Below are 21073 nucleotides of genomic sequence, written 5' to 3' on the forward strand. Positions count from 1 at the left end.
GACACACACACACTTACACAAATGATTTCACCAGTTTGAAATTATAGTCATTCACTTAACAGAGACACAATGCAGGGTGTCTTAAGTCATCCACTTTAATTAAATATTGACTCATTTTACTGTTTACACCATTTTGTCACATGTTCACATAATGCAAAATAACAGATTTACATATAGATGTTAATTAGAACCATAGTCTCCTCCTTGTTCAACCTTGCCAATGGAAGAGGGAGTGGTTCATTTAACTGAATGGAAAAGCTTGTGTGCCACCTAGAAACAGCAGATAAGACATATGTCACACATTTAAAAATGCATACACGCATTAAATCATATGACCTGTGGGCTACTGAGGCGTTTATGACTTACACAGTGGTCCCTAGCATGGAGGAAGTCAAAAAGCTCCTCGGTGCAATCCTCCTCTGTGGCGGAGCGAGAGTTGACTCGGGTCTCGCACTGCTCCAGGCGTGCCTGAGTGTGCACACAGTGTTCTGTCTCTGCACACTTCTGTCGCATTGTCTCAAGCGGATCCTGAAAATAAGATTACACTGCATTAACTAGAAATGAAGAAACTGTAATGAACCAAATTGGGATGGGCATTATAACCTGAAATCCATATTGCTATATCAATATATATGTATAACAATATATTCTTATATATTATAATTAAACAATTTCTAACAGGTTACATAGACACTAGTCTAGCCTGATGTTTTTTTCTTTAAACATATGTACAGTGATGGAAAAAATGATTAGACCACTCTTGTTTCTTCAGTTTATTGATCCATTTCAATGCCTGGTTCAACTAGATGTACATTTGTTTGGATACATATGATGTCAACAAAAATAGCTCATGAGTTTAATATTTAATATCTAGAAACTTCCATAGTTTTCTTGATAATAACCTAAATCATGACTACTCTCTCCTCTGAAAATGGCTGGCAGTCAATGTAGTGTGTTATTTTTGCTTAAAAATGGCTTTAAAGCCCCACCATCTGAGAAGTCTTTTCACAGGTAAATGGTAATGGTCCTGGTAATTTCCATCCATCACAGACACTTCCTATTGTAAGGAGTACCTTTTGACTGTGGAAGTCTAGGTCTGTTCGGCTGTATAACAAGTTTGCCGTACTACTGGTTTGTTGGAACTGTTGCTCCAAACACTGTGCACTGTATATTTTTCTGCTGATTGTCAGATGATTTAAAGCCCAGTCCAAATGATGGATATTGCACCCATCTTTGTCACCAGTTCCTCCTATTTTCTCTCAGCATCAGCCTTGTTTACTTATGAAATTGACGTGTTGCAGCATGATGCTAGATCAACATGCTTCATCACAACAGGGTCATAAAATTAAAATCTGCATACTCTGCCGAATTTATATCATTTCTATTGCATACTGTGTTTTGATCACCCATTTTTACTCACTGAATACAACACAGTATTTTTGTCCTCTCAAAAACAACCTGACTGTCTTGAAAGCATGGAAAAGAGAGCTGACGCTTTTTGTCCTACATATTTGACATTTAGTCATGGATATTTAGTCCATCTGAGTCTTTACGACATGCTACTGTAAAGGTACTACAATTGTATTTTTATATGTATATTATGGATGTTGTTTGTGAAATAATGTTTTTATGCATGTTTTACTGTACACAGTCTTTGGTTCCATGATAATCCTGATTGACTGTTTAATTATTGATTCAGACCAGAGTAAGCTATACAGTAAACCTCGGATATATCGGATTCAATTGTTCCCACTGGTTTTGTCCGATATAAGCGAAATCCGTTATATGCGTATACCGGAAAATGTCCGTTTTACGCATATATCGGATTTATATCCGGTATATGCGTAAATCGGATTTTATCCGTTATAAAAAGGCACTTCCTTGACTATGTTTCCAAAGTACCTGGACGCGCAGGCAACGCTGTAAACGCTGCAAATGACGTCGTATAGCGGCCTGTCACGATTCGGCGAATCGGAGCGCCACGATGCGGCCATCCGATATATGCGAGGGAAATTGAATGGAAATGCATTGGAACGGGACTGGAGATTTTGTCCGAAATAGGCGAAATCCGTTATAAAAAATCTGATATATGCAATGAATTTTTATTGGAAATGCATTACAGAAAAATTGGTTCTTTTTTTATCTGTCCGTTGTGAGCGAATTTCCGATATATCCGAGTCCGATATATCCGAGGTTTACTGTATTAGCAAACAACAGAGAAGTAAGGATGCTCATGGTGATCAATGAAGCACAATACATAGGAAATACATATGATTTATACATTATGATGAATTAAATATGACCCAAATAATGCTGAAAACATGATGTAAAAAACAAACATATCCCCTGGGGTCTTTAAAAAGAGGTGCCTTCCATGTTCAGGGATTTCGGGTTGATAGGGTCAAAGTAATAATCCCAGAGGAGTGAACTTTAAATATTGCACATTGCATGATGTATACACATTATATAATAGTGGCTTTACAATTCCGGATGTGCCCCTCAGTTAATTCCAGGAGCTATACTTTAATCGCCATCCCAATACATACCACCATTTCTTCTTCCTCCTCTTCTTCCTCGTCCTGAAAACATCACACCATCACCACGTTATTGAATAATACATTTATAATCACAACGTAACCTTTATCAACATACGGAATTCCATGTACAATGATAGCGAGGCTACAAGTCTACAGCTTAGCAGCACTTAGCTAACATGCTAACATTAGCAAACACTTCCAAGGTGATACGTTCATTCTCTCCGCGTTTCTAAAACATATACATGTGTTTACATATATATGTATACTTACATCCTCGGGTTCCCCGTTCGTTATCATTTTCTCCTCGTACACCATATTTCGGTTGTCCTTGTCCTTAAATGTATCAGCAAAACTGTGACAGTTTGGAGGACACACTGCAGGTCACGCCTGTGTAATTCAAAGCGGATACAGAGCTAGCAAGAGGGCGGCTTCCGGTCTTTCGAAATAAATTACAAAATGCCAAAGTGATATTTAAATAGCTGTTTGGTTTAAAACATATTAGTTCCTGTTTTTGATCAATTACCCGTAGTGCATATTATAAATCATGTTTTAAAAACACATTTCTGACTTGAGTTATTGTATTTAGAAACTTCATCGGCGTTTTAATGTGTTAAACAGAATGGATTGCGTCACTTACTACTCCTTAATCCTACGATGTGGCTGGAGTAGGTGGTACACAAATACAAACATTGGTCGGATGTCGTCTGTAACGTGGGGAGGGGGGGGGGGGGGGGGTAATAAGAAAAAACACGATAAACACCATATAAAATTGACTTCATTACGTAGTATATAAAATACTGTAATTACAATGCTAATTACATTACATTACATACTACACTACCAGAGTTGAAAAGAGATGTGTTTGATGGTGTGAACAGTGCACAACAACAAGTGTTACTTAAACCTCCCATAAAATCACATAATGACCAATATATTGTACATTTTACTTTTAATGGAAATATTTTGAGAAATAAAAACAACGCATGAGATTGTAAAAAAAACAAAAAAACAACAACCTTATAATAGATCACTTTACTTTAGTTTAAAGATTAAGCCATATGCTGTCCCGTTGACAAGACTGAAAGCTGCTTCAACATTGATTGAAATGCTGTGTAAGGGGTGTTGCTTTAACAGCACTTTATCTGCCTTGCTTCTCTGGACACTGGATTTTGTAGCCCACTCTGTAGGCTTGTAGGTACACGCGTGCTTGGTTCATCCTGAGGAAGAAAAAACAAACACAGACTAAGGCAGCTTTCACACTTGGGGGGTCTCAGTATACTGGTCCGGTCAAACGATAATTAAAAAAGATACTTGGTGCACACTTTGTTGGAGTTGGAGTAGCATTCACTTCAGTAGCATTCATTTTGTCATGTAACCAAAGGGTGTGTAGTCACATGCGCAAAAAATAAGGACTTGAATGAGCAGCTTTGGTGACATGAAGTGATGTAATTTAAATATTCCAAAATAGCATACATCCTATTAATAATTTCTATTAATATAATTTTCAAGATATTAAAAATGTTTAACTGTATGTATATAAGAAAAAAACACCTGTATTTGGTGCAAAGCTGTATCCCCAAGGGTCCACAACGATCAACGTAACTCCCCCGAAAAGCCTTTCTCACCGCTCGAGCCATGCTGACCACAGTGGTGACCACAGGGCAGGTCCTATAGCGCACACACACAAGCACATCCCTTTATGCCACGTGTGATAATTGTGGGGCTCTTTTGTACATTAAGCGGCTCATAGGTACAGTCTCTCGCAGCGCAGGCCTGTCATTCCTTCTGGACAGGTGCAAGTGTTGTGAGGACTGCACGTGGCACCGTGTTGGCAGGGAGGTACGCAGGGCGTGGTCACAGCTGCAAATATCAATACATACAAAGTCAAGACATGTGAAGCAGACATCACTATACATATCCAGTACAACTGACCTGTTTCACAAAGATTTCCAGTGAACCCTTTGGGACAGCGACACCTGTTGAAACCTTCACACACGCCACTGTTTTGACATGGTCTCTGGCACTGAATAGGCTCTGAATGAAAAAGGACTGTAAGACACCTACAGCCCCTGCAAGTTGAAACTGTGCACATTTCAAGTCTCTACTACAAATATATAATAACTTAGGCTGTCAAAATATGTTTTAAAAGTCAACAAAGTATCCATTTACAGTGAAGAAAATAAGTATTTGAACACCCTGCTATTTTGCTATTTCTCCCACTTAGAAATCATGGAGGGGTCTGAAATTTTCATCGTAGGTGCATGTCCACTGTGAGAGAGATAAACTAAAAAGAAAAATCCAGAAATCACAATGCATGATTTTTTAACAATTTATTTGTGTGATACAGCTGCAAATAAGTATTTGAACACCTGTGTATCATCTAGAATTCTGACCCTGAAAGACCTGTTAGTCTGCCCATTAGAAGTCCACCTGCACTCCATGTATCATCCTGAATCAGATGCACCTGTTTGAGGTCGTTAGCTGCATAAAGACACCTGTCCACCCCATACAATCAGTAAGACTTTAACTTGTAACTTGGCGAAGACCAAAGAGCTGTCCAAAGACACCAGAGACAAAATTGTACACCTCCACAAGGCTGGAAAGGGCTACGGAGCAATTACCAAGCAGCTTGGTGAAAAAAGGTCCACTGTTGGAGCTATCATTAGAAAATGGAAGAAGCTAAACATGACGGTCAATCTCAATCGGAGTGGAGCCCCATGCAAGATATCACCTCGTGGGGTCTCAATGATTCTAAGAAAGGTGAGGAATCAGCCCAGAACTACACGACAGGACTTGGTCAATGACCTGAAAAGAGCTGGGACCACCGTTTCCAAGGTTACTGTAGGTAATACACTAAGACGTCATGATGTGAAATCATGCATGGCACGAAAGGTTCCCCTGCTTAAACCAGCACATGTCAAGGCCCGTCTTAAGTTTGCATATGACCATTTGGATGATACAGAGGAGTCATGGGAGAAAGTTTTATGGTCAGATGAGACCAAAATAGAACTTTTTGGTCATAATTCCAATAAGCGTGTTTGGAGGAAGAAGAATGAAGAGTACAATCCGAAGAACACCATCCCTACTGTGAAGCATGGGGGTGGTAGCATCATGCTTTGGGGGTGTTTTTCTGCACATGGGACAGGACGAGTGCACTGCATTAAAGAGAGGATGACTGGGGCCGTGTATTGTGAGATTTTGGGGAACAACCTCCTTCCCTCTGTCAGAGCATTGAAGATGGGTCGTGGCTGGGTCTTCCAACACGACAACGACCCGAAGCACACAGCCAGGAAAACCAAGGAGTGGCTCCGTAAGAAGCATATCAAGGTTCTAGCATGGCCCAGCCAGTCTCCAGACCTGAACCCAATCGAAAATCTTTGGAGGGAGCTCAAACTCCGTGTTTCTCAGCGACAGCCCAGAAACCTGACTGATCTAGAGAAGATCTGTGTGGAGGAGTGGGCCAAGATCCCTCCTGCAGTGTGTGCAAACCTGGTGAAAAACTACAGGAAACGTTTGACCTCTGTAATAGCAAACAAAGGCTACTGTACCAAATATTAACATTCATTTTCTCAGGTGTTCAAATACTTATTTGCAGCTGTATCACACAAATAAATTGTTAAAAAATCATGCATTGTGATTTCTGGATTTTTCTTTTTAGTTTATCTCTCTCACAGTGGACATGCACCTACGATGAAAATTTCAGACCCCTCCATGATTTCTAAGTGGGAGAAATAGCAAAATAGCAGGGTGTTCAAATACTTATTTTCTTCACTGTACATGTTTTTGACGACAAAAAAGTTTTTCAATAATATTCTTCACACTGCAGTGTAGCAGCCCGCTGTGTTTTCTTTTTCACACCAACCACAATGCAAACGCTACATGCAGTATTTTCAGGCAAGGAAAACAGATTTTGGCCAATTGAATTTTTATGAAATTTTGTCTGCAGATAGATATGAAAGTAAATGAAGTGAAGCCACATTACATGTAAAGAGCAAAACTAACAAATTGCATATTTACAATCTATAGGCAAAATCGGCAGGAATACCAATATCGATATGATCCGATATCTCCATTTTATGCCAGTATTATTTATTGCCCTCATGTAAATGTAGATTGAGCAGTTTGCTCCGTACTGCTATTACATTGGTTCTGTTTCTTCTGTGCAGTATAATAATGGTACATTATCCTTTGATTTTTAAGTAAATAAATGCCCCAGCAATGATAAAAGCATTGACAGTAATCAAAAATCAATTCCCCTCAATCACAGTACATTTTTTTCTGCAAACTCGTACACAATTTTGTGCTTAAGTACAAGAAGGAAAGTGGTGCAACCTATCTGGCAACGAGCTCCATGCCATCCGCTGACACACGTGCATTTGTTGACGTCTACACATCTACCGCCATTTTGACAAGCAGGTGTGCACAAGGCTACAAAAAAGACACACAAACAAACCAACTTATTCTATGTCTCTGTGGTCTCGAAGGGGCGAGCCACCATGCCGAGGTTGTTACTCACGCAGGAGGCACTGGGGGCCCGTGTAATCAGAGGGACACTGGCAGCTATCAGGGCCCACACAGCGACCACCGTTAGCACACGGCAGCTCGCACACAGCTGACAGGAGCAGAATACATACATCACTACATACAGTGAAGAAAATAAGTATTTGAACACCCTGCTATTTTGCTATTTCTCCCACCTAGAAATCATGGAGGGGTCTGAAATTTTCATCGTAGGTGCATGTCCACTGTGAGAGAGATAAACTAAAAAGAAAAATCCAGAAATCACAATGCATGATTTTTTAACAATTTATTTGTGTGATACAGCTGCAAATAAGTATTTGAACACCTGAGAAAATGAATGTTAATATTTGGTACAGTAGCCTTTGTTTGCTATTACAGAGGTCAAACGTTTCCTGTAGTTTTTCACCAGGTTTGCACACACTGCAGGAGGGATCTTGGCCCACTCCTCCACACAGATCTTCTCTAGATCAGTCAGGTTTCTGGGCTGTCGCTGAGAAACACGGAGTTTGAGCTCCCTCCAAAGATTTTCGATTGGGTTCAGGTCTGGAGACTGGCTGGGCCATGCTAGAACCTTGATATGCTTCTTACGGAGCCACTCCTTGGTTTTCCTGGCTGTGTGCTTCGGGTCGTTGTCGTGTTGGAAGACCCAGCCACGACCCATCTTCAATGCTCTGACAGAGGGAAGGAGGTTGTTCCCCAAAATCTCACAATACACGGCCCCAGTCATCCTCTCTTTAATGCAGTGCACTCGTCCTGTCCCATGTGCAGAAAAACACCCCCAAAGCATGATGCTACCACCCCCATGCTTCACAGTAGGGATGGTGTTCTTCGGATTGTACTCTTCATTCTTCTTCCTCCAAACACGCTTATTGGAATTATGACCAAAAAGTTCTATTTTGGTCTCATCTGACCATAAAACTTTCTCCCATGACTCCTCTGTATCATCCAAATGGTCATATGCAAACTTAAGACGGGCCTTGACATGTGCTGGTTTAAGCAGGGGAACCTTTCGTGCCATGCATGATTTCACATCATGACGTCTTAGTGTATTACCTACAGTAACCTTGGAAACGGTGGTCCCAGCTCTTTTCAGGTCATTGACCAAGTCCTGTCGTGTAGTTCTGGGCTGATTCCTCACCTTTCTTAGAATCATTGAGACCCCACGAGGTGATATCTTGCATGGGGCTCCACTCCGATTGAGATTGACCGTCATGTTTAGCTTCTTCCATTTTCTAATGATAGCTCCAACAGTGGACCTTTTTTCACCAAGCTGCTTGGTAATTGCTCCGTAGCCCTTTCCAGCCTTGTGGAGGTGTACAATTTTGTCTCTGGTGTCTTTGGACAGCTCTTTGGTCTTCGCCATGTTACAAGTTAAAGTCTTACTGATTGTATGGGGTGGACAGGTGTCTTTATGCAGCTAACGACCTCAAACAGGTGCATCTGATTCAGGATGATACATGGAGTGCAGGTGGACTTCTAATGGGCAGACTAACAGGTCTTTCAGGGTCAGAATTCTAGATGATACACAGGTGTTCAAATACTTATTTGCAGCTGTATCACACAAATAAATTGTTAAAAAATCATGCATTGTGATTTCTGGATTTTTCTTTTTAGTTTATCTCTCTCACAGTGGACATGCACCTACGATGAAAATTTCAGACCCCTCCATGATTTCTAAGTGGGAGAAATAGCAAAATAGCAGGGTGTTCAAATACTTATTTTCTTCACTGTACATACAGTACATACATGCAAACAAATTAGCATAATGAGCTAGTTAACAATGCTTTTATCATCCTATTTATATTGCCTAACAATCTCTTTTATGTTTACTGTAACTGGTCTTATGAAGTTATGCAGGTGTAATATTGTCTGTAAATGTACTGTATATTGTATATAAAACATTTTATGGTTGTAAGATGTTTTATGTATGCTGTCATTTATAATTGTATTTGTTTACGGTGCCTGCCTTATGACCACAGATTAAATTTAGCTATTGTCACTAATTCTGGAATATTTACTGTGATTAATACGTATGTACTGTCCTAATTAAATAAACAAACAAACCATCCCCATAAGGAGAACACAAACACAGTGGAATAATAATCACGTACCCGTAAGGCAGCCTTCTCCAGTCCAGCCAAGAGGACACAAACACTTGTTCCAGCGCATACATGTACCTCCATGTGCACAAGGTGGGGAGCACATGGCTGGAACATAAACATGGATCTCATACATTCACAGTATACAGCTGTAGTTTTCAATTATTTTCTGTACCGATTATTGGAGACTACTCTCAAACACTAACAAGTGTATTTGAGTATATGCACTCCAGAGCATATATACAGTATAGATACAAACCTGAACAGCCAAGGCCAGGGTATCCTGGAGGACAGTCACAGCTGTTTGGCGCAACACACACTCCATAGTTCCGACAGGGGGGGTCACACACAGCTGCAAAGAAACAGCGCAGGAGGAGATAGAACCCACATATAATTTGTCCAGTACAGTATCGTATTGGAGGGTTTGACTCACGCCGGCACTTGGTGGGGTCATCTGTTTGTACCTGATAGCCTTCCCTGCAGGTACAGTTGAATGCACCCGGGTGATTCTTACAGAGCTGCTCGCAGCCTCCATTTGTAAAGTCCCCGCATTCGTCCACATCTCATGATGAGAACATAAAAGACAGGCTAAGACTAACCAACACAGGAAATCATGCAGTTATATCTATCAGCTTTTACAGCTCATCACACGCTTCATACATGATTTTAGGGGTGATCCCAGTTGCATTCAATAAGGCTGACATAACACAGCTGTCCAAATAACTCACAACAACTCCAGGCTGAAGTCACAAGTTCCATTCAAAAAGTGCCTTGTAGGATCTCACAAGTTGAATCGCCTTATGGGCAATTGTGACAAGGACCACAAACCCATCACCCTTCTTGAGAATGCAGGTTTTGTTTTTACCCAGCCATTATATTTACATGAACTGTTACATGTTAGGTCTTACCCACACAGCTCCTCAAGTCCTTGCTCAGCTTCCACCCAGCACGACAGCTGCACTGAACACGGCCCTCAGCCCCTGTGACGCACATGTGCTCACAACCGCCGTTTCTCAGCTTGCAAGACATAATGTCTGTATGAAGCAAAATAAAAAAACAAAAACAATTGATCATATGGACTCACCGGCCACTTCATTAGGTACAGCTAATGTGATCCAATACAAGAGATTCTGCCTTGATAAGGATGACACAGTCAGAGTTATCCATTTAACAATATGTTCTTAGCACACTGCATTGCCCTTCTCATGTGACTAACTAGAACATTAGGGACAGCTCAGCACAGCTTGGGATCACGGGTCCTTCGCCTTCCCAGTGCAGCCTTAGTAGTACTATCCAAGTCCATCCAACCATTTTCTGTACCGCTTAACCTCACGAGGGTCACAGGCATGCTGGAGCCCATCCCAGCGGGTGAGAGGCGGGGCACACCCTGGACTAGTTGCCAGTCAATCACAGGGCACATATAGACAAACAACCATTCCCACTCACATTCATACCTATGGACAATTTGGAGTCGCCAATTAACCTGGCATGTTTTTGGAATGTGGGAGGAAACCGGAGTACCCGCAGAAAACCCACGCATGCATTTCTTGATTGTCCTCACTAAGGTCACAGGGTTATGTTGGAGCCAATTGAAGTGGGTTAAATAAAAACAAAATAATCAAAACTTTAAATACAAAAGAATTAAAAAGTGGGTGTAATGGTGATAAAATGTGCATCCCACCGTTGAGGAGGGTCGATAACAGTTAAAAGAAACCATCATTAGAAACTAACATTAGATACTGCAGGTGTACCTCATGTTGTTTCAAGTATGAGCATAATTGAGACACGTACTGCTGCAGGTGAGGTTGTCGGTGTTTAGCAGCAGAGGAAAAGGGCAGTGGCAGCTGTGTCCCCCCGGGGAATTGGTACAGGCGTGTGAGCAGCCGCCATTCTGGAGTTTGCATTCGTCAATGTCTAAATGGATACACACATTCATTCAGAGGGAGAAAAAACTCATTTAAAATAAACTTTTCTCTCTGCGTGATACATTTTGGATATCTCAATGAACCATGAAATGTACTCACTGGAACAGCCACTTACACATGTTGAGTGATTTAGTGATGCATGTAAATTAGTTGAAAATGAGCAGTGGGTGAAAATAAAAAAAAGAATACACTGACCTACGCAGGTGTGGCCATCGATGTGGAGCTGGTAGCCTGGCCTGCAGGAGCACTGGAAAGATCCTGGAATGTTGACGCAGAGGTGCGCACAGCTTCCGTTCAAGGACAAACACTCATTCACGTCTAGGGAGTGAAAGAAAGTTTTTTAGGGTAAGATTTAAAAAATACATCCACAAAATAGTGGCAAAATAATCTAAGTATGAATGCTGGGGATCACCTGTGCATTTATGTCCATCTTCGCTTCGTAGGTAGCCAGAAGCACACTGGCAGCTGTACCCTCCTGGTTCATTGGTACAGTTATGGTCGCAGAGTCCGTTGTTCACAGCGCACTCGTCAATATCTGTCAACAAATACAATCTGCATTGTTCTCCATCAATCTATCAATTTTCGAGACCCATCCATCCATTTTATATATATTTTATATAGTACTGCTCACAAGGGTGGCAGGCATGCTGGAGCCTATCCCGGCTGTCTTTGGGCTACACCCTGGACTGGTCGCCAGCCAATCACAGGGCACATCTAGACAAACAAACATTCACACCACACTCACATTCATACCATGCAGCCCACTTGTCCTAATTAACGTCACAATTGACTTGGGGGCAAGAGCCGGGATACACCCTGGACTGGTCGCCAGCCAATCACAGGACAAAGACAAAGAATAATTCACGCTGACACCTACAGACAAGAGTACCATACAAACGCTATTCCACTGTCTTTGAGGCAGGCATGCTAACAACTAGGTCACCGTGCATTGTTGAGGGTACCAAATAATAGTTTGGCACCCTCTTTGGTTACATACTGTATTTTTACGGTGCCACGCCACTCACCAAAACAAGTATGTCCATCTCCATTGAAGCCCTGGTAGCACTGGCAGAAATAGGAGCCGATGATGTTACCACACCGAGCGTTGACATCGCAGCCATGATCACCAGACACACACTCGTTGGTATCTTTAAAAAGTGAGTACACCCCACACATTTCATCTAGCATTTACATTACATCTTCTCAATGGTCAATATTACTTCAATAAAAGTTGGATATACTTTAGAGTAGTCAGTGTACAGCTTGTATGGCAGTATAGATTGAATATCCACGATAAATGACACCTCAGGGATGATTGCTTACCTTCGCAGTGTGTGCCATTTCCATTGTAACCTCGTGGGCACACACACTTGTAGCTCCCGTGTGTGTTCTCACACACCCCCCGACCCTCACACACTGCGGGACTCTCCGAGCATTCGTTCACATCTAGGACAAAGGGGACAAGAGGGGACCTCTACTTTTTAACAGCTGAGCCTAGTCACTGAGCATATGGTCTACAACGGCAACACAACCGCCAGAGTCTCTAAATCATTAGCGTCGTGGTTGTAGGCAACCTACCAACTGCGGTGGCAGTAGCATCCGCATGAGCTTTAAATGCTGTGTTATGTAATAAAACTGTTAATAAATGACCATGTTTTAACAATTACCTCACTGTATTGGTTTTCCACATTTCCGAAATCAGTCAGTACAAGCACAATACATACCTTGGCACACATTGAAGTTTGGACACACAGCACCTATCAACATTTAAGGATGAAGGGGATGAAGAAGAAGATTTAGAGAAGGAATGGAATCATCACATCAAACCAATCCAATGGTGTTGAAAGCTCAGTGACAAATTTACCAACACAGACTGCGGTCTCTACTGTGAAGCCAGGCAGGCACTGACAGACAAAACTACCAGGTGTGTTCAGGCACACGTTTCCCAGCTCACGGCGACACAGCTCCTCAAAGCTGCACTCGTCCAAGTCTACAACAGAATAAATAAAACATTACAAAGACGCATTTTAGAAAACTCCTGCCTTACCTTCACAGTTTTGCCCATCCAGATCCATGACATATCCCACAGGGCAGGAGCAAGTGAAGGAGCCAAGGGTGTTTGTGCACTCTGCATTACCCTTACAGGCCTGCAGGCCAGTTGCCGCTGCCACAGCACACTCGTCTACATCTGCAAAAATTAAAAACAACAAATGACACATGGAGCTTGAGGCAGACGGCATGAGCCCCCAACTAATTGCACCGGTAATTACTCCTCATCATGCTCTAACACAAACATCATCCCTGCGGACGGACCCTGGCACCCTCCAGCTCCCGTCAGATAACCATGGTGACAGCTACACGAGTATGAGCCGAGGGAGTTGGTGCAGTTGGCATGAGGACCGCAGGGTGCCTCTTCTGAACACTCATCGATGTCTGCGGATGGAAGGTACACTCAATTACACGTGTATGTGCACTCCAAATAGCATGCAGATCTAGACAGAAGTATATATAGTGATGAGGCACGTTAGGTACATCTGTCATGCAACATCTCAAAACCATTACTGGAGTGAAAGAACAACGCTTTTACAAATGTTTTCTTATTGTTATTTGTCTGTATAATCTGATTAGGTGCATTCAAGTACATTTCATTACATACCGTTTACAGCATGTCAAGTGAATTTCCCCTTGGGGGATTATAATTAGTATCATATCAATATCATAAGGTATATTTAAAAATACTAAACATTTAAAAGTATGCAATAACTACTCTGTAATTATTAATATTTCCAGATGCATTTCTGTTTATTAATTTTTATTTTCATCTGTAGCAGTAATTTTACAATCCTGGTTTATTAATCATGATTTTATTCCGGCTGCATGGCGGACAAGTGGTTAGCATGTAGGCCACACCGCAAGGATTTCAATTCCACCCTCAGCCATCTCTGTGTGGAGTTTGCATGTTCTCCCCGTGCATGCGTGGATGGATTTGAACTCGGGTCTCCTAGCTGTGAGGTCTGGGCGCTAACCACTCGACCAACGTGCAGCCCGCTATGAATATTATATACTTGAATAGTTTGAGCATAGACCTTTACATCCTGCTGCTGTCTCAATGAACCCAGGGGGGCAGGTGCAGACCTCTCCATCTTTCAGCATGTTTGACGATGAGCAGCTGCACTCCGAGCTGCCCTCCAGCCTCACTTGGTTGCCGGGACACACGGTAGCAAGACTGGATGCCTGGATAGCAGCTGCGGTGGACACTTGGCTAACACCTGTAGTACTGAAAGAAGCCACTAATGGGGGGGAGAAAGGAAAGACTGTTAGTTGGGATATAGACTGTATATTGTGTATGATTATTATTTAGAATAAAAATAAAGACCTGTACTAGGTGTGGGGGTTGATGTAGGCTCACTGAGGTTTTTAGTCAACTGGTCCTATAGGAGAATAGACCCCAGAGTGTGAACGCAGCCTAAGGCAATGCATAAAGTCAAATGAAATAAACGAAAACATGTGCTCCAGGGTCTATATGTGCCCTGTGATTGGCTGGCGACCAGTCCAGGGTGTACCCCGCCTCTCGCCCGAAGACAGCTGGGATAGGCTCCAGCACCCCCGCGACCCTCGTGAGGAAAAAGTGGTAGAAAATGAATGAATGAATGAATGTTGCTCCAGGAGCTGTCTTCAGTCATTTCAATCATTTCTGCTCTCTACTACACGCTACTACATCTTGCCTGAATCTTCATGAGGTCTGGATCTGTGTTTTCAAGGACTTCATTTTCACCTCCTCCTTCACGGCTGTTGAGAGGCTCGGCCACCACCGTGGCGACCAGTAGGAGGATGCAGATGTGAGGCATCCTTTGATTCTGTTAAGACAGGACGAGGTACAGTATGCATTGAATGATACATCAAGTCATAAAAATAGATATTGTGGTGAACTCGCCATACTGTATGTACTTTAAAATACTTGAGAAAATAATTCTGTATATATCTGTACTGAGGGACACATATTATTGGTAGCACATCATTGAAATGTCACTTTTGCATGTTATGATGCTAATCCAAGGTCACTGTTTGAGCCCATGATGCTGTGAGGCATAGCTAGCCACTCATTCTGTGTGCTACTTAAGTTTTTAGACGCCATAATTGACTCCTTTTCCATCTTGTAGGGCAAGTATGTTCTCTAAATGTATTTTTACCTTTTTACGTATTCAAAACGTGCTTTCTTAATCAGAGTTGAACACGTCCAAGCAGGAAGAAACATGTACCCTGTTATTAAGCTATTAAACCCCCACTCTTTCCCTTTCTTGCCCCCAGTATGGGGTGTTTGACGAGAACAAAAGAAACAGCTTCCATTAAAAAAACAACAACTACCATTTAGTGTGAAATATTGTGAACTATTTGAAAAGTCGTCGTCATTCATGTTGATAGGGGTCGAGGACCCCTGCAACCCCCCCGCCAAGCAAAGAATGGTCCAAAATGAAGATACATGCAGATCTATTGTAATGTAAGAGCTTTAAATAGCAGGGTGAAGTCATAAAATCTAAACTTACCAGTGTTTTAAAAGAAACGAGCGAGACTTCAAAGCTGCCAGAGGTTAGTGGAGACGAACTGACACATCCTGTCCCACAGCAGCTTTTACACGTTCCAGACCCCCTCCCGGACTCACATTATGCCCCCACGACGAACCCTGACACGGGGGTGGGCTTCTGAAGTGGGTCATAAAAAACACACATGGCTGAGTCAAGCAAAGTGTGGGTGGCTGCGTGTATATGGGAGAAACCACCAGGGGGCAGCAGTTGACTCTTCAGTACGTTTCATCAGTGGTCAAATCAGGCCAAATCTCTTTTTAAAAACGCCCATCAATTTTCCATGCTGGTTGTCAGTATTCCTTAAAGGACAGAGTCCGATGCCTTCTCCAAATGCTGGTCTGAGCTTAAAGTCTCTGGTGGACTCCCCTCTCCAGAATCCCTCTGGAGAGCTCTTGAAGGATGAGGATTGCGATTTTGTGGTTTCTAGAATGTACATTTCAGTCTGCGATACCACTCTATGTAATACATTTTTCTAGTTATAATTTTTGGGGTCCTCAGGTCTTTGTTTTAAATCTGAGAAACAGAATATAGAAGAAAAAATAATGCATGCTTGCCATACCGACCAATCTCAGGGCCTAGAATAAATAACTAAATAACTTCTAGAAAAGTATCACATAGCAAAAAAATAGCATAATTCAGGCAAAAGTTGTGGAAAAAATAATATGTTGGTGCGACTGAATTGTAAGGACCTCTTAATAAGAGTCAATCCATGTAGTGGCAAAAAAAAACATTTATTTTGGGATTTATCAGAAAACCTGTTGTAGCTGCCACGTGTGATGTTATCTTGCTTTTGCGCAACACAATGAAGTGTAGGAAAGCTGCACTGACTTTTCACCTGGTGTTAAGACAGATTATTGTGAGCCCAACAAAAGTAGTAGAAAACACCAACAGCACAAATATTGTAGTAATATTAAAAGGTGAAGGAAGTTATCTGTTCAATTGATTGTTTTCTTCTAATCAGTTCCCATGCATTTTTGGACAATGAGCAACACATTAGCAGCTTTAGAATAACAGTATATATTGCTAGGAAATTTCCGGCATATATTCAGTATAAAACAAAATCATGAACTTTCAGCCTTAATCCAAATGGATTCATACATGAAAACCAAAAGGGAAAAGTCTAGGGAAACATATTATTTACTAATTGATGCCTTTTTTTTCTATTTTCAATTGTTAGTTTAACAAATGAAGCGACAAGTCTAGAAGCTGAGGTGTGCATGTGTGTTATGTCACAAGTTTTAGGGGAGATTGTGTCATGGCGTGTCTAGAAGGGCGTGTCCATCATGCTGCACTTGGCTGCAGGCGACACCACGCCATAGCTCCTCTCCTGCCACCTCAGCCACTGCATGTGCACCTCTTTCTGCACCTACACACACACACACACACACACACACACACACACACACACAGTAAGATGATGCTGTCAGATTTAAATGCAGTATTACCAATAGATTTGTTCTGTTTTTTGCATGTATGGCACACTTAAATATGTCAGATCATCAAACAAATAATTTTTTAAAGGTATAAAACATAACTGAGATTCATTGGGATCTATCAAATGAAGACTTTGGAGTGGCCTAGTCAAAGTCCTGACCTGAATCCTATTGTGATGCTGTGGCATGACCTTCATGCTGGAAAATCCTCCAAAGTGGCTAAATCACAACAATTCTGCAAAGGTGAGTGGGCCAAAATTCCTCCCCAGAGCTGAGAGACTCGTTGCAAGTTATCACAAACGCTTGATTGCAGTTGTTGCTGCTAAGAGTGGCTCAACCAGTTATTATGTTTCACTTTTTCACAAATGTGAAAATGTGTTTGATGATCTGAAACGTGCAACATTAAAAAAAAAGAAATCATCAAACAATATTTTCACTCCACTGTATAGAAAAACTTGTATATAAACTCTCTTTATGAATAAGCGTGTTGCACAACACAACAGCAACAGAACCAATGAGGCAATAATGGTAAGGAGCAAACTGCTGAGGAAGTATTAATACTTCCTCAGCAGTATTAATACCACATTTTTCATGCTGCTTATCCTCACTAGGGTTGTGGGGGTGCTGGAGCCTATCCCAGCTGTCTTCGGCCGAGAGGCGGGGTACACCCTGGACTGGTCGCCATCCACTCACAGGGCACATATAAACAAACAACCATTCACACAGAGATGCCCGAGTGGAGAATCTAACCCAGGTCGTCCCGATCTCCTGACTGTATGGCCTGCATGCTAACCACTTGGTCACCATACCATTTGATTATCGTTATATGCTTTTGTAGACCACGCAACCAAAGCGGACAAGAAACTCTCTGCTTAATTGAACAGAGGTGATTGGTGTAGTTACGGTATGTGACACTTACTACTATGTGGTAATTTGATTTTTATGGCCATCATCATATTTCTTGTGCTGCTATGTTACAGTAAGTTCAATCTCCAGTTCTATGGTCGTCATCATACTTCTCGTGCACCCTTGTGCACCCTTCTGTGGTGGCATCACACACACTGTGTGATGTCTCGCAGGACTTCAGCAGAACTCTGACGTGATGTCCTGCACAATGGATGTGCAAATGCCATTATTTTGGACAATTTTCCAAAAAGTGTAGATTAGATGTAGGGGAATTGGTTGGCCCCCCTGTGATTTATTGTTACTACTTCTGGTGTTTTGTCGCTATTTTGTGCGGGCTGTTGTGTGTTGAGGGAGGGGGGTTGACCTCGAGTTAATTATGTCGTTACATAAGTGCCCCCTGGGGTTTCCTTTTTCAACTCCTGTAATGAGGGAAAGATGAACTGCAAATCATTTTTGACTTTTTGAGCTGCGACAGCTGCAGGAATGTACCATATGATGTTACCCATTGTGTGGCGGGCACTCACCTCTTGATTGAGAAAGCAGTAGAGGATTGCCACAAGGAGACCCTGAAAGACAACATTTAAGAGGGAGTCATCTTATTAAAATATATCTTCACAAAGTAGAGATTGATTTGCTTACATAGAGACATAATATTAGAGAAAGGTAAATTTGCACCATTTGTGGTGCCTCCTATGGGTTGTAGTCAAAATGCTTTGGAAGACTTGCTAGCGTGTAATACAGACATCGTTGAAATGTTATAATTATTACACACATGGTCAATGACTTATGGGTAATTAGCTGCTACGTCCCGCCCTTGCTCCTTCCAAAATGTTTTGCTTGAGCCATTCTTACTCAAATGTTATATTAGATGTCCTCGTCAGTCCCCAAAACGGTGTGTACCAAATTTCGTGATAATCCACCGAAACACCCTAAAGTCACAGCGGGTGTTTGGAAGAATGCAGGAATGTCAAGTTAGTCCAATCTAATAGCAGTCTCACCATGTGGTGTATTTGTCAGAAAAATAAAAATAATAAAAATAAAGAGGCAACGCAGTAGGGGGTTTATGTTTTGAGAACTTTTAACCATTTTATGTGCAGCAGTTCGGGTGTAGAAATCTTACATACACAAATCTGTCCAATTTTTTTGCATGACTTTAGTTGAAGATTATTCCATATGAAGTATGTTAGAATAATTGTTTTTAGTGTATATAATCAAGTAACATCTAGCACAATCTAATAATAATAATGTGCAGTAAATGGTTAACTTTTTTTGTAAGACAGCACTATAATCAACTGCATCAGATTCATACACTACACTAATTATTTTATCATTTCCAAGTAATGAGCTGATGATATACAATGAAGCACACTTCCTTGCCTAATTAGCCGACAGGAGGTAATCACATTGTCAGATCTGGCTATCAAGTGTCCTATATGGTTAATACACGCAGAAGTCCGAATAAAGCCATGTGTTATTCATTTCTTCCAGGGTAAAACCAGCAGAAGATGATGTTATACTTATTGAGCAGTAATAGAATTAAACGTTTGCGTCAAACACATCATTCAACAAGAGTTGATTCCATTTCTGAGAATATTAATCGGACATACCAGATTTCAATCAAGACAAGCCGCCAGTGCTCCTGTTCATGAAGACTTGTTGTTTAAATTAAGTTCATTCATTCATTCATTTTCTACCGCTTTTCCTCACGAGGTTCGCGGGGGTGCTGGAGCCTATCCCAGCTGTCTTCGGGCAAGAGGTGGGGTACACCCTGGACTGGTCGCCAGCCAATCACAGGGCACATATAGACAAACAACCATTCACACTCCCACGCATGCACAAGGAGAACACACAGAGATGGCCGAGGGTGGAATTGAACCCTGGTCTCCTAGCTGTGAGGTTAAGTTATTTTACTTTTCACTCTGATTGTACTAATACAGGGTATGTACCTTTTGGCGTTAGTAAATAAAATGTCTGTTAGTTAAATGCAAAAAGCCTTATAATTGCTGATACAAAACATCATTGGACAATTTTGTCCTGTATTTAAGAAACTGATGTACCTTAGCTGACTTTTCTGATAGGATGACAGCCTTCGCACACTATAAAATCCTCAAGAAATGGTAAGTAAGTGGGTTTGTAGTGGGTTTGTAGTTCAAGAAGATGCAATTCCAATTGTGCAATTATTTTCCACTCAGCACTCTTATTTTGGAAGCCGGGAAGTGTTTTGTGTGTGTTGTGAATGCCTATTGCCTTTTTCCCCATTTCTCCGTGAGCATGTCCCCTCGACTGCTCCTCTTCTTGCCCCAGTCTCTATGCCCTTGTGTGTGTGTGTGTGTGTGTGTGTGTGTGAATGTTCCTCCCTTTTCTCTTTCTCTGTCATTATTAATACATTAAAATCAATATTATATATGCATTGACAGATGCCAGGTTCAACCTCTGTAGCTTGCCCACTTCCTTGTGTTTTAGGAGTCTTATGCATTTTTAAAAAACAATTACATTCGATATTATATATTTATTGAGAGCCTTTATAGCTTTTTTACTGATTCCTTCTATTTTATAAGACCCCATTTCACTTCCTTGTCACTTCACCCAACTACAGCTATTTTGTTATAAATAGAAGGTGGCTATTTATAAATACATTAATACATTAAAATCAATATTAAACTGTATTATATATTTATTGGCAGGTACTAGGTTCAACCTCTGCAGCTTTTTTAACACTTCACAAGAAAAAAATACATATTTTTCTTATGTATGTTCTTATCAATATGATACTTTTACCTCTTGTCTGTTATGTGTTTATTTGTTTGTGTTCAAAATAACTTGGAAAGTTCTGCAAGGATTAGGATGAAATTTTCAACAATTGTAAGAAATGGGTTATGAAAGAACTGATTAAAATTTCAGACCAAAAAAAAACAATTACCATATTTTCCGCACCATAAGACGCACCAGATTTTAAAGTGCAGTCGCAACTACGGGGTCTGTTTCTGTACTTAACACATACATAAGGGGCACTGTATTGGAAGGCGCATGTTTAAAAAGTTTCCAGTGCACACATAAAGCGCTTTAAAG

General features: G+C 41.3%; 2 protein-coding genes across 5 annotated transcripts; both read right to left on the reverse strand.

The window, feature by feature from the left end:
• Positions 1-72: 72 nt before the first annotated feature.
• LOC131129533 (cytochrome b-c1 complex subunit 6, mitochondrial) lies at positions 73-2967 on the reverse strand. 2 transcript variants are annotated; one of them, XM_058073190.1, is made up of 4 exons: positions 2808-2967; positions 2547-2579; positions 367-528; positions 73-270 (listed from the first exon to the last, which is right to left on the reverse strand). In XM_058073190.1, the coding sequence occupies exons 1-4, from the start codon at positions 2850-2852 to the stop codon at positions 238-240; spliced, it is 273 nt and encodes a 90-aa protein (XP_057929173.1). In that variant the 5' UTR covers positions 2853-2967; the 3' UTR covers positions 73-237. The 2 variants fall into 2 exon arrangements, with proteins under 2 accessions (XP_057929173.1, XP_057929174.1); XM_058073191.1 differs by lacking the exon at positions 2547-2579 and having other exon boundaries at positions 2808-2959.
• A 466-nt stretch (positions 2968-3433) lies between these two features.
• On the reverse strand, positions 3434-16303 carry si:ch211-221n20.8 (neurogenic locus notch homolog protein 1). 3 transcript variants are annotated; one of them, XM_058073102.1, is made up of 23 exons: positions 15627-16238; positions 14808-14939; positions 14459-14513; positions 14169-14372; positions 13396-13515; positions 13130-13270; positions 12947-13072; positions 12807-12839; positions 12406-12528; positions 12108-12230; positions 11495-11617; positions 11278-11400; positions 10949-11071; positions 10066-10191; positions 9591-9719; positions 9417-9509; positions 9170-9265; positions 7054-7149; positions 6870-6965; positions 4470-4571; positions 4292-4397; positions 4089-4205; positions 3434-3754 (listed from the first exon to the last, which is right to left on the reverse strand). In XM_058073102.1, exons 2-23 carry the CDS (start codon positions 14928-14930, stop codon positions 3676-3678), a joined length of 2457 nt encoding a protein of 818 aa, XP_057929085.1. In that variant the 5' UTR covers positions 14931-14939; positions 15627-16238; the 3' UTR covers positions 3434-3675. The 3 variants fall into 3 exon arrangements, 2 of the variants coding, with proteins under 2 accessions (XP_057929085.1, XP_057929086.1); XR_009129842.1 differs by lacking the exons at positions 3434-3754; positions 4089-4205; positions 4292-4397; positions 4470-4571 and adding an exon at positions 7235-7298 and having other exon boundaries at positions 15627-16303; XM_058073103.1 differs by lacking the exons at positions 14169-14372; positions 14459-14513; positions 14808-14939; positions 15627-16238 and having other exon boundaries at positions 3445-3754; positions 13353-13476.
• Positions 16304-21073: the final 4770 nt, after the last annotated feature.

The sequence above is a fragment of the Doryrhamphus excisus genome, chromosome 5, assembly GCF_030265055.1.
Source record: "Doryrhamphus excisus isolate RoL2022-K1 chromosome 5, RoL_Dexc_1.0, whole genome shotgun sequence".
Classification (NCBI taxonomy): Eukaryota; Metazoa; Chordata; class Actinopteri; order Syngnathiformes; family Syngnathidae; genus Doryrhamphus; species Doryrhamphus excisus.

Bases quoted from the DNA above. Each gene is read 5' to 3' on its own strand.
- LOC131129533 (XM_058073190.1), bottom strand. From the start codon at position 2,852: ATGGTGTACGAGGAGAAAATGATAACGAACGGGGAACCCGAGGAT. The intron at 2,580-2,807 runs GTAAGTATACAT...TGATGTTTTCAG, and splicing joins CGAACGGGGAACCCGAGGAT to GACGAGGAAGAAGAGGAGGA. The intron at 271-366 runs GTAAGTCATAAA...TGCTGTTTCTAG, and splicing joins TCCATGCTAGGGACCACTGT to GTGGCACACAAGCTTTTCCA.
- si:ch211-221n20.8 (XM_058073102.1), bottom strand. From the start codon at position 14,930: ATGCCTCACATCTGCATCCTCCTACTGGTCGCCACGGTGGTGGCCGAG. The intron at 12,529-12,806 runs GTATGTATTGTG...CCTTTGTCCTAG, and splicing joins AAACTTCAATGTGTGCCAAG to ATGTGAACGAATGCTCGGAG. The intron at 4,398-4,469 runs GTCAGTTGTACT...TGATATTTGCAG, and splicing joins TGGAAATCTTTGTGAAACAG to CTGTGACCACGCCCTGCGTA.